Source organism: Hyperoodon ampullatus (genome assembly GCF_949752795.1).
Source record: "Hyperoodon ampullatus genome assembly, chromosome: 12".
Classification (NCBI taxonomy): domain Eukaryota; kingdom Metazoa; phylum Chordata; class Mammalia; order Artiodactyla; family Ziphiidae; genus Hyperoodon; species Hyperoodon ampullatus.
Window position 1 is genome coordinate 37,552,496 of NC_136925.1, and position 14,027 is coordinate 37,566,522.

At 40.2% G+C, this 14,027-nt stretch overlaps 1 protein-coding gene across 1 annotated transcript in view; it reads left to right on the top strand.

The window, feature by feature from the left end:
• CRYBG1 (crystallin beta-gamma domain containing 1) overlaps positions 1-14,027 on the top strand; it is a gene marked incomplete at its 5' end in the record, with an annotated part of 218,495 nt that overhangs the window by 186,969 nt on the left and 17,499 nt on the right. Inside the window, 5 exons of the mRNA XM_079716281.1 lie at positions 3,605-3,731; positions 6,532-6,567; positions 7,590-7,738; positions 8,445-8,571; positions 8,663-8,808. Coding sequence (XP_079572407.1) covers positions 3,605-3,731; positions 6,532-6,567; positions 7,590-7,738; positions 8,445-8,571; positions 8,663-8,808 — 585 coding nt within the window. The remainder of the gene's footprint in view (positions 1-3,604; positions 3,732-6,531; positions 6,568-7,589; positions 7,739-8,444; positions 8,572-8,662; positions 8,809-14,027) is intronic.

Below are 14,027 nucleotides of genomic sequence, written 5' to 3' on the forward strand. Positions count from 1 at the left end.
TAGGAATTCCTCCTCCCTTTTACGGACCCCCTGATTTGGAAGCCTGACATGGGGCTCAGAACCTTCACTCCAGTGGGTGGACTTCTGTGGTATAAGTGTTCTCCAGCCAGTTTGTGAGTCACCCACCCAGCAGTTATGGGATTTGATTTTATTGTGATTGCGCCCCTCCTACCATCTCATTGTGGCTTCTCCTTTGTCTTTGGATGTGGAGTATCTTTTTTGGTGAGTTCCAGTGTCTTCCTGTCGACGATTGTTCAGCAGTTAGTTGTGATTCTGGTGTTTTTGCAAGAGGGAGTGCGAGCACGTCCTTCTACTCCACCATCTTGAACCAATCTCATGCATTGGGTCTTTGTTGCTGCGTGCAGGCTTTCTCTGGTTGCCGTGAGTGGGGGCTACTCTTCCTTGCGGTGCGCGAGCTTCCCGTTGCGGTGGTTTCTCTTGTTGTGGAGCATGGGCTCTAGGCGTGCGGGCTCAGTAGTTGTGGCGTGTGGGCTTCAGTAATTGTGGCTTGTTGGCTCAGTAGTTGTGACTTGCGGGCTCTAGAGTGCAGGCTCAGTAGTTGTGGCGCATGGGCCTAGTTGCTCCGCCGCATGTGGGATCTTCCAGGACCAGGGATCAAACCCGTGTCCCCTGCACTGGCAGGAGGATTCTTAACCACTGAGCCACCAGGGAAGTCCCAGCCACTGACTTTTTGAAGAATTTAGATCAGCTGCTTAGAGAATGTGCTACATTCTGGATTTTCTGAGTGTTTCCTCATGATATCATTTAACTCGTTCTTCTGTCACCTGAATTTTCTGTATAGAGGTGGTTGGGTCTGCAGGTATGATCAGATGCAGATTGAAGAGTTTTGACAAGGTTGCTACTTCCTATAGGTAGTGGTGTATATTCATGCTGTATCACAACTTGTGGTACATGCCAGCCTGCTTCTCATTAATGATCCCAAGTTTGATTGCTTGGTTAAATTGGTGCTTCCCACATCTCCCCACTGTAAAGGCACATTTCCCTGCTTGAGATTCAGAGCTCACCCACCTCTGAATAACCTCAAAGTTGGCACGTTCAGACTTAATCTTTTGAGTACCCCGCTGGTTTCTGTACGTAGCCAACATTCATGTGCAGCCTTGTCTGGAGAATAAGACTGAGGATCCAGCCGGAAATACTGTTTCTTTGTTTGTTTAAGAACAGTGAACAAGTAAGACTAATTTTTCTTGTCTGACTCAAAGGGTATTTCTGAAAGAGTAACTATGCAAATGTTTTTAATGAATGGATGGCCATTGTTATTAGTTCAACAATATTCATTTGTATGTATACTTCTGTTACTTTTTTTTAAAAGTTCTTTGTAGTCATACTGTTTATTCATAATATAGGCAAAAGCTCATTACCTCAGTACATGGGAAAATAAAAGAATACCTTTAGAAACTGAAATGACACTGCCTGAAGGTAGTTTCCTCCTCTCTTGAGCGCCTCGTGAATAATGTATCTTGTTGGAATAGAATTTAGGGGAAAAGGATCACACTCTGTATATGAGTTTTCAAATTCCAGAGTCCACCGAACATTCATAAATGTCTGCTTGAGTTACCCAGGAGGCCCTTAGCACTCGCTCACTGAGGAGGGACCCTCAGAACAGCAGTCTTTTCAAGTGTGCCAGTTTATATGTTCAGTTTTTTGATAAATTACTCTTTACTCCAAATTACCTTCCTTCTATGAATGTTATTGTGACTAAACCATGTGCTTCAAGGAAAGTGAGATATTTAGTGTCAGATGAATACATACCCTCGGAACTCAAACTGTAGAAGGAAAGACTTAATGAAAGGGTACTTCAGTAAGCATCATGTCAGAATCTCAGAATCACTGGTTTATGAGCTGTCCATTGTGTTTATGAAAAATTCATCCTGTTGGGAAGAGTCAGACTTCAAGGCCCTTCGCTAGTTAGCCAGATACCACACTGTATGACAAGCTGCCATTATTTAGCTAGGGCATCAGTGTGCAGTGTGCCTGTGAGAGCTTTGAGCTCCAAAAAAGGTGTAATGCATCCTTAACTGTCATGCTGTAAACAAAAGGAGGTTTAGAGGACCCCACTCTTAGCCTCTGCTTTCTTGTGGTTTAGGGATATTGCAAGTGATATTTAAAAGATGTCTGTTTTTTCCCTTAACTTGTTATTGAAGTATATATAACATTTGTATTAAAAGGTACACAACAAATCATATATGTGTAAACTGAGTGAATTTTCAAAGTGTAACCATCATTCAGATCAAGAAATAGTGTACAACCAGTGTCTTAGAAGCTCCCCCTTGTTCCTGCCTTCTCCTGGTTGTCCTTGTAACAATTATCCTGACTTCTAACCCTGTGGATTAGTTTTGATGCCGCACCCATACACCACACACAGCCTCTCAGCATTCGTGTGTGTGTGTTGACAAGTCTTCAGTGGGATTTTGATTATAAAACTCTGTATAATTAGTCAAACGAAGTTACTGATTTATCCAGGGGAACCTTTAACAAAAACCATCACCAAAAATATGCCCTTGGGCCAAAATTGTGAACAAGAGAAACAAAGAGGGGAGAATCAACCATTTTGCTGGTAAAAGATTGCCTTTACAGCCATCCTCTTCCTGGTTCGGTATTCTGGGAAACTTGGTCACGTTACCCCAACTAGGATGCTTTAGCAAGACTAATAAAGAATTGTCGAGTGTAAGTGATCACCAAGAATTCCTTATTTGTTTACGAAGAGGAGGGTGAGTCTTCTGATTTCCTGACCACAGCAGAAGTGACAGCTGACAAGTCTGATAGAAGGGTGTGGTATTGAAAAGCCATAAAAATCACGTCCAAGAACGCAACAAGCTTTGGGCCTGGGAACAAGCAGCCTTAGACTTTCAAAAGCCCCACAGACATCACTGTGCATTGAGTCATACTCACAGCGATGATCCTGAGTCATTGTGAAATTACGTTCAGTGCACTCTCTGGAAAGAGAAGCATTGCTGTCAAAGAATGATTGGGAGCTTGGCTTTGGAGTTAGCTAGGATCAGCCCTGCATTTGGTACTTGTAGCTGTGTGACCCTGGGCAATTCACTTAACCTCATCTATAAAATGGGGACAATAGTATTTTTTCCCAATAGCATTGTTGTGAGGATTATGTAGAATTCTGAGTGGCATTCCTTGTAAGCTCTTTTGCTAGACGTTATTAATTTTTGACTGTGAAAAATGATTAGGTGGAACATCCTATTCTTTGGTTACAAATAGGATGTAACCTTTTAAAACATTTGAGATCTCCTGGGTAGAGCCTCTCTAAACACATATAGTGCAAAAGATAACTACTTTTATTACTTGGAAGTAATAGAGACATTTACACTGTGAGGCAGTTCGTAGTAGGAAGTAAAATAAGTGGACAAAGACAGCCAAGCCAAGGAGACTAGTAGAAGCTCAAGAAGAGGTGCATATAATGGCTTATTCCTCCTTGAGTTTAATGTTGCTGTATTACCTAAGTGTAACTGTACATCATCCAGATCCACATCCTGTCCTGTTCTGTTCCTCTCTCATTAGTGGGGTGCTGTGTCCCACTGACAGAAATGATGAATTGTCTCTATTTCTTCCTTCCTTGGTACTTATTTAGATGGCTGATTTACGAAGAGCCTGGATTTCAGGGTGTCCCTTTTATCCTGGAACCTGGTGAATACCCTGACTTATCCTTCTGGGATACAGAGGAGGCGTACATTGGATCCATGCGGCCTCTGAAAATGGTAAAGGTGGAATCCAACAATGTGTTCTTAGAATCAGTCATTCTTTGCTTAACTTTGATAATTCATGTGATGTGACTTTAAAGCAATAAAGCAGACTTTTAAAAAACAAATATGTAGAAGATGGGACCTATTGCTAGATAGAAATAATAGAAAGGTTAACTTGCTAGATGCTACAGATGAAAAAATGTGGATACGCCTATGGCCTTGGCCTTCAAGGTGTTCTCGGCCTTGCAGAGCCGCTGATGTGTGTGCAAAGCTCAGCCCAGAGCAGAAATGAGAAAGTGAAGAATTAAACCTTTGGGGAAGAACAGGAGGACGGACAGATAAAGTCCAACTTGTAGGTGTTAGAAAAGAGAAGGGGGATAATTAGGAGAGCTTCACGATAATTCAAGAGGGTCTTGTAAACCACGCAGGATTAATTTAGATGGAGATGTCAGAGTACACTGCATGATCCAGAGCGGAGCTGGGCCAGGATGGGGCTTGCTGCGGACCAGCCAGTTGTAGTGTAGTGACAGGAGGCCAGGCGGGTGGCAGCTTTGGGGGCCCTGGAGCTGGATGTCGGAATGAGTGTTTTTCTCCAAAGCTTTTGCCTTAGAAAGGGCCTGTGCTTCCTTCCCCTGTATTTTGCCTTGTTCTTTGTCTGTTTCATCTGCAAGACTCTAAGCCTTGGGAGGATCCAGGCTGCAGCTCAACCCATGTTGAGCTGCATTGTAGTAGGTGCTCACTAAAAACCTACCGCATGAGTGAGGCTCCTGTTACAAACGTGTTCTTGAAATTCCACTTCGTGATTGTCTTCTGAGGCACTTTGAGACAAATTAGAAAGGCAGGAAGATAATTTTTTTATCTTAATTTTACCCCTCCTGCCAAAGCTTGTAGTTTAATTACCTAGATGTCTGCTGGTCTTCATGCAAATAATGTTGGGCTTTTTTCTAAAGTTAAATCCATTTTCAAAGAACAAAGTTTTGTTAGTTTTATGAATGTATGAAAGAATCGCCTCAGGTTTTGAAGGCAGGTTTTTTTATACATCTTTATTGGAGTATAATTGCTTCACAATGTTGTTAGTTTCTGCCATACAACAAAATGAATCAGCTGTATGCACACACATATCTCCATATCCCCTCCCTCTTGCATCTCCCTCCCACCCTCCCTATCCCTCCCCTCTAGGTGGTCACAAAGCACCGAGCTGATCTCCCCGTGCTATGCAGCAGCTTCCCACCAGCCATCCATTTTACATTTGGTAGTGTATATGTATGTCAGTGCTACTCTCTAAGTTGGTCCCAGCTTACCCTTCCCCACTGTGTCCTCAAGTCCATTCTCAATGTCTGCATCTTTATTCCTGCCCTACCACTAGGTTCATCAGTACCATTTTTCTAGATTCCATATATATGCGTTAGCATACGGTATTTGTTTTTCTCTTTCTGACTTACTTCACTCTGTAGGTCCATCCACCTCACTACAAATAACTCAGTTTCGGTCCTTTTTATGGCTGAGTAATATTCCATTGTACATATGTGCCACATCTTTTTTATCCATTTGTTTGTCAACGGACATTTAGGTTGTTTCCATGTCCTGGCTATTGTAAATAGTGCTGCAGTGAACATTTGTGGTACATGTATCTTTTTTTTTTTTACATAAGTAAATTTTATTTTTTTTGTACAGCAGGTTCTTATTAGTTATCTATTTTATACAAATTAGTGTATATATGTCAATCCCAATCTCCCAATTCATCCCACCACCACCACCCCATACTACATGTATCTTTCTGAGTTATGGTTTTCTCAGGGTACATGCCCAGTAGTGGGTTGAAGGCAGTTTTTAATGATAAGCAGCAGAACTGTGAAGTTCACAGCATTCAAAAAGGATTACTTTTGAAAAGCGTACTTACTTGGCTGTATGAGCCCTGGTTTGTTGATAAAATCAGCCACATTCCTTTATAATTACAGTTCATTTGCTGTATTTGAGCATCTTTGGCTGTACTTTTTTTTTAAGGCTTTTAAACAGAGGTGAAAAATATCCTTCTTACTTTCCCATTGCTGATTTTAACTTTTACCCTATTTAATATTTGTATGAGATACCTCTTCTATGGTTTATTTTTAGTGAGATTTTTGGATTAAACATTTTTATTACAAAAATATAGCAACCCCCATAGACCCATCCTTCGGGATGTTTTAAATGTATCTAATAGTTTGCCTGGTTATTTCAAAAGTCCTTCAGATCATATTGTGAACTTGAGGGAACTTCAACAGTTTTGTAAGCCAGCAGTTGCAAAATCAAATGCCTCCGGGGCCAGGCAGCAAATAGGCGTGAGTAGGCTGGCAGGGAGTTGAACTGCGGAAGAGGTGGAGACAGGCGGAGACAGGCAAACCCGAGCCTGTATCCTGGCTGGAGGGTGAGCCCAATTAATAAGCGCAGAAAGTGAAGGTTGCTGCCTGTGAGAATTTGGGTCCAGAGATATCAGATTTTAGGACTGCTTTTTAAGGTAAGTGAGAAATATGCATTTTTTTAGAAGTTTACTGAGTTAAAACAAACAAAAAAACCCCTAACACTCATTTGGTTAAAAAGCACAGCTACTGTACAGATTCAGCTTATAGACCGCCTCTGTGAGACTCTGCTTTAGACAGTCTTCCTCATATCTTCCCTGCATTTTTGGTAATTTTAGAACTGTCTCAACATTGATTAAACAAACAGGAATGTGGTTGCTCTGCAGTTCCAAGGCTTACCGCAGACTGCTGTGGGTAATAGGAAATGGTAATGTAACAGTGACAAACCACTTTTCTTATTATGTTATTTTTCTTTTCAGGGTGGCCGTAAAGTTGAATTCCCTATAGATCCAAAGGTAATCTATATATTTAAAAAATTTTATTCCCGTTCCATCTCCACGAAGGTAATACTTGTGTGATTTTACATATCAGCTTCCATAAAACATAACTGCAGCCCAAGGAACTTGTCCAACTTACACGGCATCCTTCAGGCTGGAAGATGATGCTGACGGCACCAGTTGTCACTAACAGTATGCGTACCGTGGCTCAAAGCGTTCGCTGTTGTATTAAGTTTGTAGTTCGTGGTTGTATTTACTAACTGCAGGACCTGTTGCTACTTGCCAGTTAGCAAGGAAAAACCTCACTTTTCAAGACAAGTTCTCCTTACTCCCAAATGCTCTTTCTGTTAGTTCTACTTCACACATCTATGACACATAGTTTGATCTATAGTTTGTTTCATTTTTAAAGCAACTTAGAATTCTTTGGTTCCTTTAGTTTAACCTGAGCAAAATTCTAAATTTCAGTTCTAGACATTGAACAAAAACCAATTATGCATAAACTGTCTTTTGAACCTTGACTTCAGGCTACACCACAGCAGAAAAAAAATTCTGATTTTTAAAATTACATTTCATGGGGCTTCCCTGGTGGCGCAGTGGTTAAGAATCCGCCTGCCAAGGCAGGGGACACGGGTTCGAGCCCTGGTCCGGGAAGATCCCACGTGCCGCGGAGCAACTAAGCCCGTGTGCCACAACTACTGAGCCCGCATGCCACAACTACTGAAGCCCATGCACCTAGAGCCCATGCTCCACAACAAGAGAAGCCACTGCAGTGAGAAGCCTGCGCACCACAACAAAGAGTAGCCCCCGCTTGCTGCAACTAAAGAAAGCCTGCGCACAGCCAATGAAGACCTAATGCAGCCAAAAATAAATGAATAAATTTATTTAAAAATTACAAGATACTGTTATTTAGTTAATTTAAAAAATAGGTTTAGAAAATTTTAATTTGTGTTCCGTGACTTAGTGATACTAAGTGACTAATGTTTGGCTATTGAGATATTTAACTTTCAACAAATTACTAGCATATCTCATTTATATTATAGGTAGTTATTTATGAAAAGCCTTTCTTTGAAGGAAAATGTATGGAACTAGAAAAAGAGGTGTGTAATTGTATCATGGAAGGAGGTGAAACAACTGGAGATGAACATTTGCCCCTTACATCAGTGGGATCTATGAAAGTTCTGAGAGGCCTGTAAGTAGACAGGAGTGACCTGTAAGGATTTCTTTTTATTCTCTTTAATAAAGTAAAAAAACATGTTCTCTCTCTCCTAAAGATAGCATTCCAGATTGTATGGTAGAGTGAATTTCAAAAATGTTTTCTTCAGCTAGTTGTGACCTGGATCTGACACAGCAGTTTGATGGGCTGGTTTGGGGTCAGTCAGCTGAGCAAGGCTGATAAATTGGCCCATCCAGATTGATCAAATCTACAATCTTGTTTATTAATATTATGCTCCAAACTATTGAACTGTTAGTTTGCTTTCTATTTTTTAGGATCATATTTTGCACTTTATAGATCTTAACATATTTCCTTTAGAATTGTACACTGAAAATGGCTTGTAAATAGCCCAAAATATACAATATTTTAATTACTATTGGAAGAAAGTTCATTCAGTTTTATTGGCTGAAGTTCTTTTGAGTCAGTTCTTAAACATACACGTTCAGACACACATGTACGCATGCACACTGACCCCACCATACTCCTTTTCGGAACGTTGGTGTATGCTTCTTAGGTTGATTTCTTGGGGCCATTCTGTTACTCTCTTAAATGCTAGGGAAGCATTCCAATAGTCATAATGCATGAGTCCATGTCTAGCTTTATAGCTATTTATATTTGTCATTGAAACTGATACTTTGACACTACTGAAAATTTCTACTCCTTCATGTTCTTTTTGTTGTAGTTGGGTTGCTTATGAGAAGCCTGGCTTTACTGGTCATCAGTATTTGCTTGAAGAAGGAGAATATAAGGACTGGAATGACTGGGGAGGCTACAGTGGAGAACTTCAGTCTTTACGACCTATATTAGGTGTAAGTTAAAGAAAAGCTAATGGCTAATGCTTGGGCGTTTGGGGATAATAAACGGCTCGCCTTTGAATTTTGAATTTTTTTTTCTCAATAGGATTTTTCAAATGCTCACATGATAATGTACAATGAAAAAAACTTTGGATCCAAAGGTTCCAGTATTGATGTATTGGGAATTGTTGCTAATTTAAAGGAGACTGGATACGGAGTGAAGACACAGTCTGTTAATGTCCTGAGTGGAGTGTAAGTGCAATAACCCAATTGGGCTTTTAAATATGGGTTTCACTTTGGTTTGTGTTAAATTAATGGAGTCTCTGACCCAGAGTAGCACTCAATAAGTACATATCTCAAATACTAAACATTAAGTCAGCCATTTAATACTGCCCCTGTATTTTAATAGCTGCTTTTAAAAATCTTTCTCATATAGTATTTTTTTTATGTGTAATATAACATTGGAGCAGGCTTTTGAGTTTCATGGTAGAAATCTGCAGATCCACTTCCCTTGCCATTCTTCATGGAAAGAACTCATGAATTTCTTATGATGGGAAACAAATAATAATAGTGATCTAACATCAGAAACCTGAGGTTGGGACAAAGTCCCATTTGATTTTCCTATGGTCCTACACCTGCTCCATTATATTTCCTCACTTTCATGTATAATGTACAGCAGAGTTAATTATATTAATCATATTCTAGATTATATCCCCAGTATTTATCTTATAACTGGAAGTTGGTACTTTTTGACCATCTGCATCTAACTCCCCCTCCCCCACGACTCCCCACCTCTGGTAACCACAAATTTGATCTCTTTTTCTATGAGTTTGTTTGTTTTTTAAGTATAATGGGACTTTCAACAGCATGTTAGTTTGTGGTGTACAGCATAGTGATTCAATATTTCTATGCATGTCAAAATGATCACCATGGTAAGTCTAGTTACCTTCTGTCACCATACAAAGATATAACATAATTATTGATAATATTCTTCATGCTGTACATTTCACTCCCGTGACTCATTTATTTTGTAACTGGAAGTTTGTACCTCTTAATTTCCCTCACCTATTTTACTAAGCCTCCCACACCCCTCCACTCTGGCAACCACCTGTTGTTCTCTGTATCTGTGATTGTTTCCTGTTTTGTTATGTTTGTTCATTTGTTTTGTTTTTTAGATTCCACATATAAATGAAATCATATGGTGTTTGTCTGACTTATTTCACTAGGCATAATACTCTCTAGGTCCACCCATGTTGTCACAAATGGCAAAATTTCATTCTTTTTCATGGCTAATATAATTTTTATATATATAGAGAGAGAGACACACACACCACATCTGTCTATCCATGTAGATAAATAGCTTGCTTCCATATCTTGGCTATTGTGAATAATGCTGCAGTGAACATAGAGGTGCACATATCCTTTTGAATTAGTATTTTTGTTTTTTGGTGGTTTTTTTTTTTTTTTGAAAAATACCCAGAAGTGAAATTGCTGGATTATATAGTAGTTCTATTTTTAACGTTTTGAGGAACCTCCATACTGTTTTCCACAGTGTCTGCACCAATTTACATTCCCACCCAGATGCTCACCAACAATTGTTCTTTGTTGCCTTTTTGATAATAGCCATTCTGACAGGTGTGAGGCAATATCTCATTGTGGTTTTGATTTGCATTTTCCTGATGATTAGTTATATTGAGCATCTTTTCATCTGCCTCTTGGCCATACATAGGTCTTTTTTGGAAAAATGTCTCTTTAGGTCCTCTGCCCATTTTGTAATTGGGTTGCTTGCTTTTTTGATGTTGGGTTGTATGAGTCCTTTGTATATGTGGGATATTAACCCCTTGCCAGATACATTGTTTGCAAATATCTTTTCCCATTCAGTAGGCAGCCTTTTCATTTGGTTGATAGTTTTCTTTGTTGTGCAGTAGCTTTGTAGTTTGATGTGGTCCCTTTTGTTTATTTTTGTTCTTATTTCCCTTGCCTGAGGAGACACATCCAAAAAAATATTGCTAAGACTGCTGTCAAAGAGCCTGCTACTGCCTGTGTTTTCTTCTAGGAGTTTTATGGTTTCAGGTCTTCCGTGTAAGTCTTTAATGCATTTTGGGTTTATTTTTTTATATGGTGTGAGAAAGTAGTCCAATTTGATTCTTTTGCATGTAGCTGTTGAATTTTCCCAAAATGATTTATTGAAGAATCTGTCTTCCCCTTTGTATATTCTTGCCTCCTCTGTTGTAGATTAATTGACCATGTAGGTGGGTTCATTTCTGGGCTCTATGTTATTTTAATATAAAAATAATTGTTTCAGTGTACCTGGAATTAGCAGTTGAATGTTTTACTAATGCTAAAGTAAGTTTTTATTGAAAGATGATTAGTCAAGACTCTTTGGGATGCAAGTGACTGCAGGTCAGTCTAAACTGGCATAAATGATAAAAATGCAATATATTGACGTGCATAACTGGAAAGTCCTGGGAGAGATTTTGCTTGCGTCACGGCTAAGGCAGGGATGCAGACACTGTCATTAGGACTTGGTCTTTCTCTGTCTCTTGACTGCGCTTTTGCTATGCTGGCTGTACTTTAGGCAGGTACTTTTGTTGCCAAGGTGAAGCTCCTACGGCTGGCCGCACAACAGGCCAATAAATCGAGAGATGAGGTTTTGGGACAAGGAATAGCAACTTTATTTGAAAAGCCAGGAGACTGAGAAGATGGCAGACTAGTGTCCAAAAGAGCCATCTTGCTGGGGTTTGGATGCTAGTTTCTTTTATAGAACAAACAGGGGGAGGTGAGGAGGTAAAGTAAAAAAGGTGATATGTTGTTGCAAATACTTCTTGGTTCTGACCAGCCTCCCCAGGGGATGTGCTAATTTCTTCTTTCCTGCAGCCAGGTGGACCTGGTGGGGATGTTTCCTGTGAACTCAAGCAAAAGTATTTTAGCTTAACACTTGGGCATGGGAGGCAGGGTTCCCAGAGGTGGGCTATTTTGTTTACTTTAAGCTATGGCAACACCCCTTTAGGGATTAATTTGTAGCAAAAGCAATAAGGTTAAAGTAAAGAAAAGGATCCAGTATGGAGTCAAATTTTTTCTTCCCTATTCCGCTTTCTATCTGGGACCTGTGGCAGGAGCATCTTGCTTTTGTTCTCAGATCTCACTGCTTCTAGTGGAAAGCTTCTCTTTGCCACAGAAGTTCCAGGTTTGACTTTGATTCTGTATGCTTGAGTCATGTGCACCTGTCTGAACCAATTACTGTAGCCAAGGAGATGTCTGTGCCTGTTGTGTTACATGCCCAGCCCTGCAGCTGAGATATAGGGTCAGTCCCATGGGGCGTACTAGTGTATAATAGGGCTGAGGAGTTCCGCAGGCACATCAGAAAGAGTGGGTACAGATACTGGATTGGCAAAAGCAGATGTCTGTTTAAGTGAGTTATGCAATTATTTTTATGGTCCAGGCTGATGTCAGTTACAATTTGTTATAAGTGAGAGTATTCTTAAATGGTCATATGAAATCATTTGACACTGATTCTGTTAAAAATGTTTGGTGTTAGGCTCTTATGCTATGAGTAACATAGACTATGCGTCATTCTAACCTCAACTCTACTGGATTTCAAGGGGCTTCCCACAATAGCCCTGGATATTTGAGATGTGTCTACAATGTAATATGCTTTTAGTGTTAGTCATGTTCACTAAATTCTTGTGTTGGTTGCCCCATCTTGACAGAATGACTTCTGTGACTTCTGGGGCTTCCATTCTTAGCAGGAAATGCCTTCTCCTGGGTCCTGTTCTGGAACCCTAACATATTAGAATCTGCCATAGACAAAAGGTATGATACGGCATTCAGAAGTTATCTGAAATATTGCTGTGGCTCTATAGTTTTTTGTTTGTTTGTTTTTGTGGTACGTGGGCCTCTCACTGCTGTGGCCTCTCCCGTTGCGGAGCACAGGCTCCAGACGCGCAGGCTCAGCGGCCATGGCTCATGGGCCCAGCCGCTCCGTGGCATGTGGGATCTTCCCAGACCGGGGCACGAACCCGCGTTCTCTGCATCGGCAGGCGGACTCTCAACCACTGCGCCACCAGGGAAGCCCTCTATAGTATTTTTGATTGCCTTTAAAATGAACTATTTAGAGGGAAAATACAGTGACCAACTCAATGTGGGGAAACAGCTGCACGTTTTCATACTCACCAGGTGTGTTGGTTTCATTAGTCAGAGCCCAGTCATGTACCCTAGCAGAGGAAGCAAAAGGATGCTGGGTGGAATTCCCTTAGGGCATTTATGTAGATTATGCTGTTAGCACCTGTAGAATTATTATGCCTGGAGCCAGTCTCTCTTTTTTAACCAGCCCTTATTTACTTAAAATCCCTTTCCTTTATAAAATGTTGCTTTTATATGTTTCTATTTTTAGTTATTTCTAGTTACATTTCCTGGTTTAGGCTTTTTTTTTTTTTTTTTTTTGGTTGTAGCAGTTGAGTTTAGTTGTTGGGAGAAAGTTGAAAGGAGGCATGCATGTGCACACACACACACACACACAACTTCCTTTTAAATTCTGTGGTTGTAGAAGCGCTTCTGTACTTACCAGGGCCAGCTGCTTCCTCATATTTCATTCAGTCGATCGTTTGATAAATATTTATTGAGGTCTATTATGTGCAAAGCATTGTATTATATCCTCAAAGAAGTTACAGTATTTATATGAAACCTAATTATTGCTACAAAATACGCAAAGGTTAAGTGCTTTGGGGCTCCACGGCAGAGAGAGATTAATTTCCAGTTTGGACATAGGGAAGACTTTGGAGGAGGTAGCATTGGAGTTCAGCCCTGCAGGATAGGAAGGTTGAGATGTGCCACTGTCACATGCGTAATAAATTCCCTGGGTGGTAAACTCATTATTAGCTCTGAAACCGAGAACAACTTTCAGGAAGCATCCTCACAAATGCAGCAAATGAGGTTTTAGGAGCCGCATTTTGTTTCTTGTTGAAACATCAAAATAGATGCCTTTACACATCCCTCCTAATCATTTTCTAGTTCTGTGCTGTCCTCTTGTTCAAATAGTGGAAACTGGGCTAATTTTTTGAAAACTCAGAGCAAAATGAAATATTTCTAGAGTCCAGATTTTTTTTTTTTAAGTGTTGGTTTTGAGTTTTTTCCTTTTCCCTCCACAGAAGGGCAGGTTTGCCCTGCTGCCCTTAAATCTGAGCAGTGACCCCAGCAGGTTAAGACCTGTTTGTACTTATACTTGGCAGTCTTAGAGACGTGTTGATTCACATGTACAGAATATGCTTAAACAAGGACAGGAAGGAGTTTTTTTCTTAAGAGTTTCAGGTATAAGTTATAAGTAGACTCTAGATCATAGATATACCAGAGAATCTCAGAAATGAATTTTGGATTTGGGGCTGCATCTTGGAAGGAAAACAACACTATTGTCAATTCAAGTGACATTTTAATAAATGGTTTTCCTTTTTCAACTTCAGTGGGTTAGATAGGCA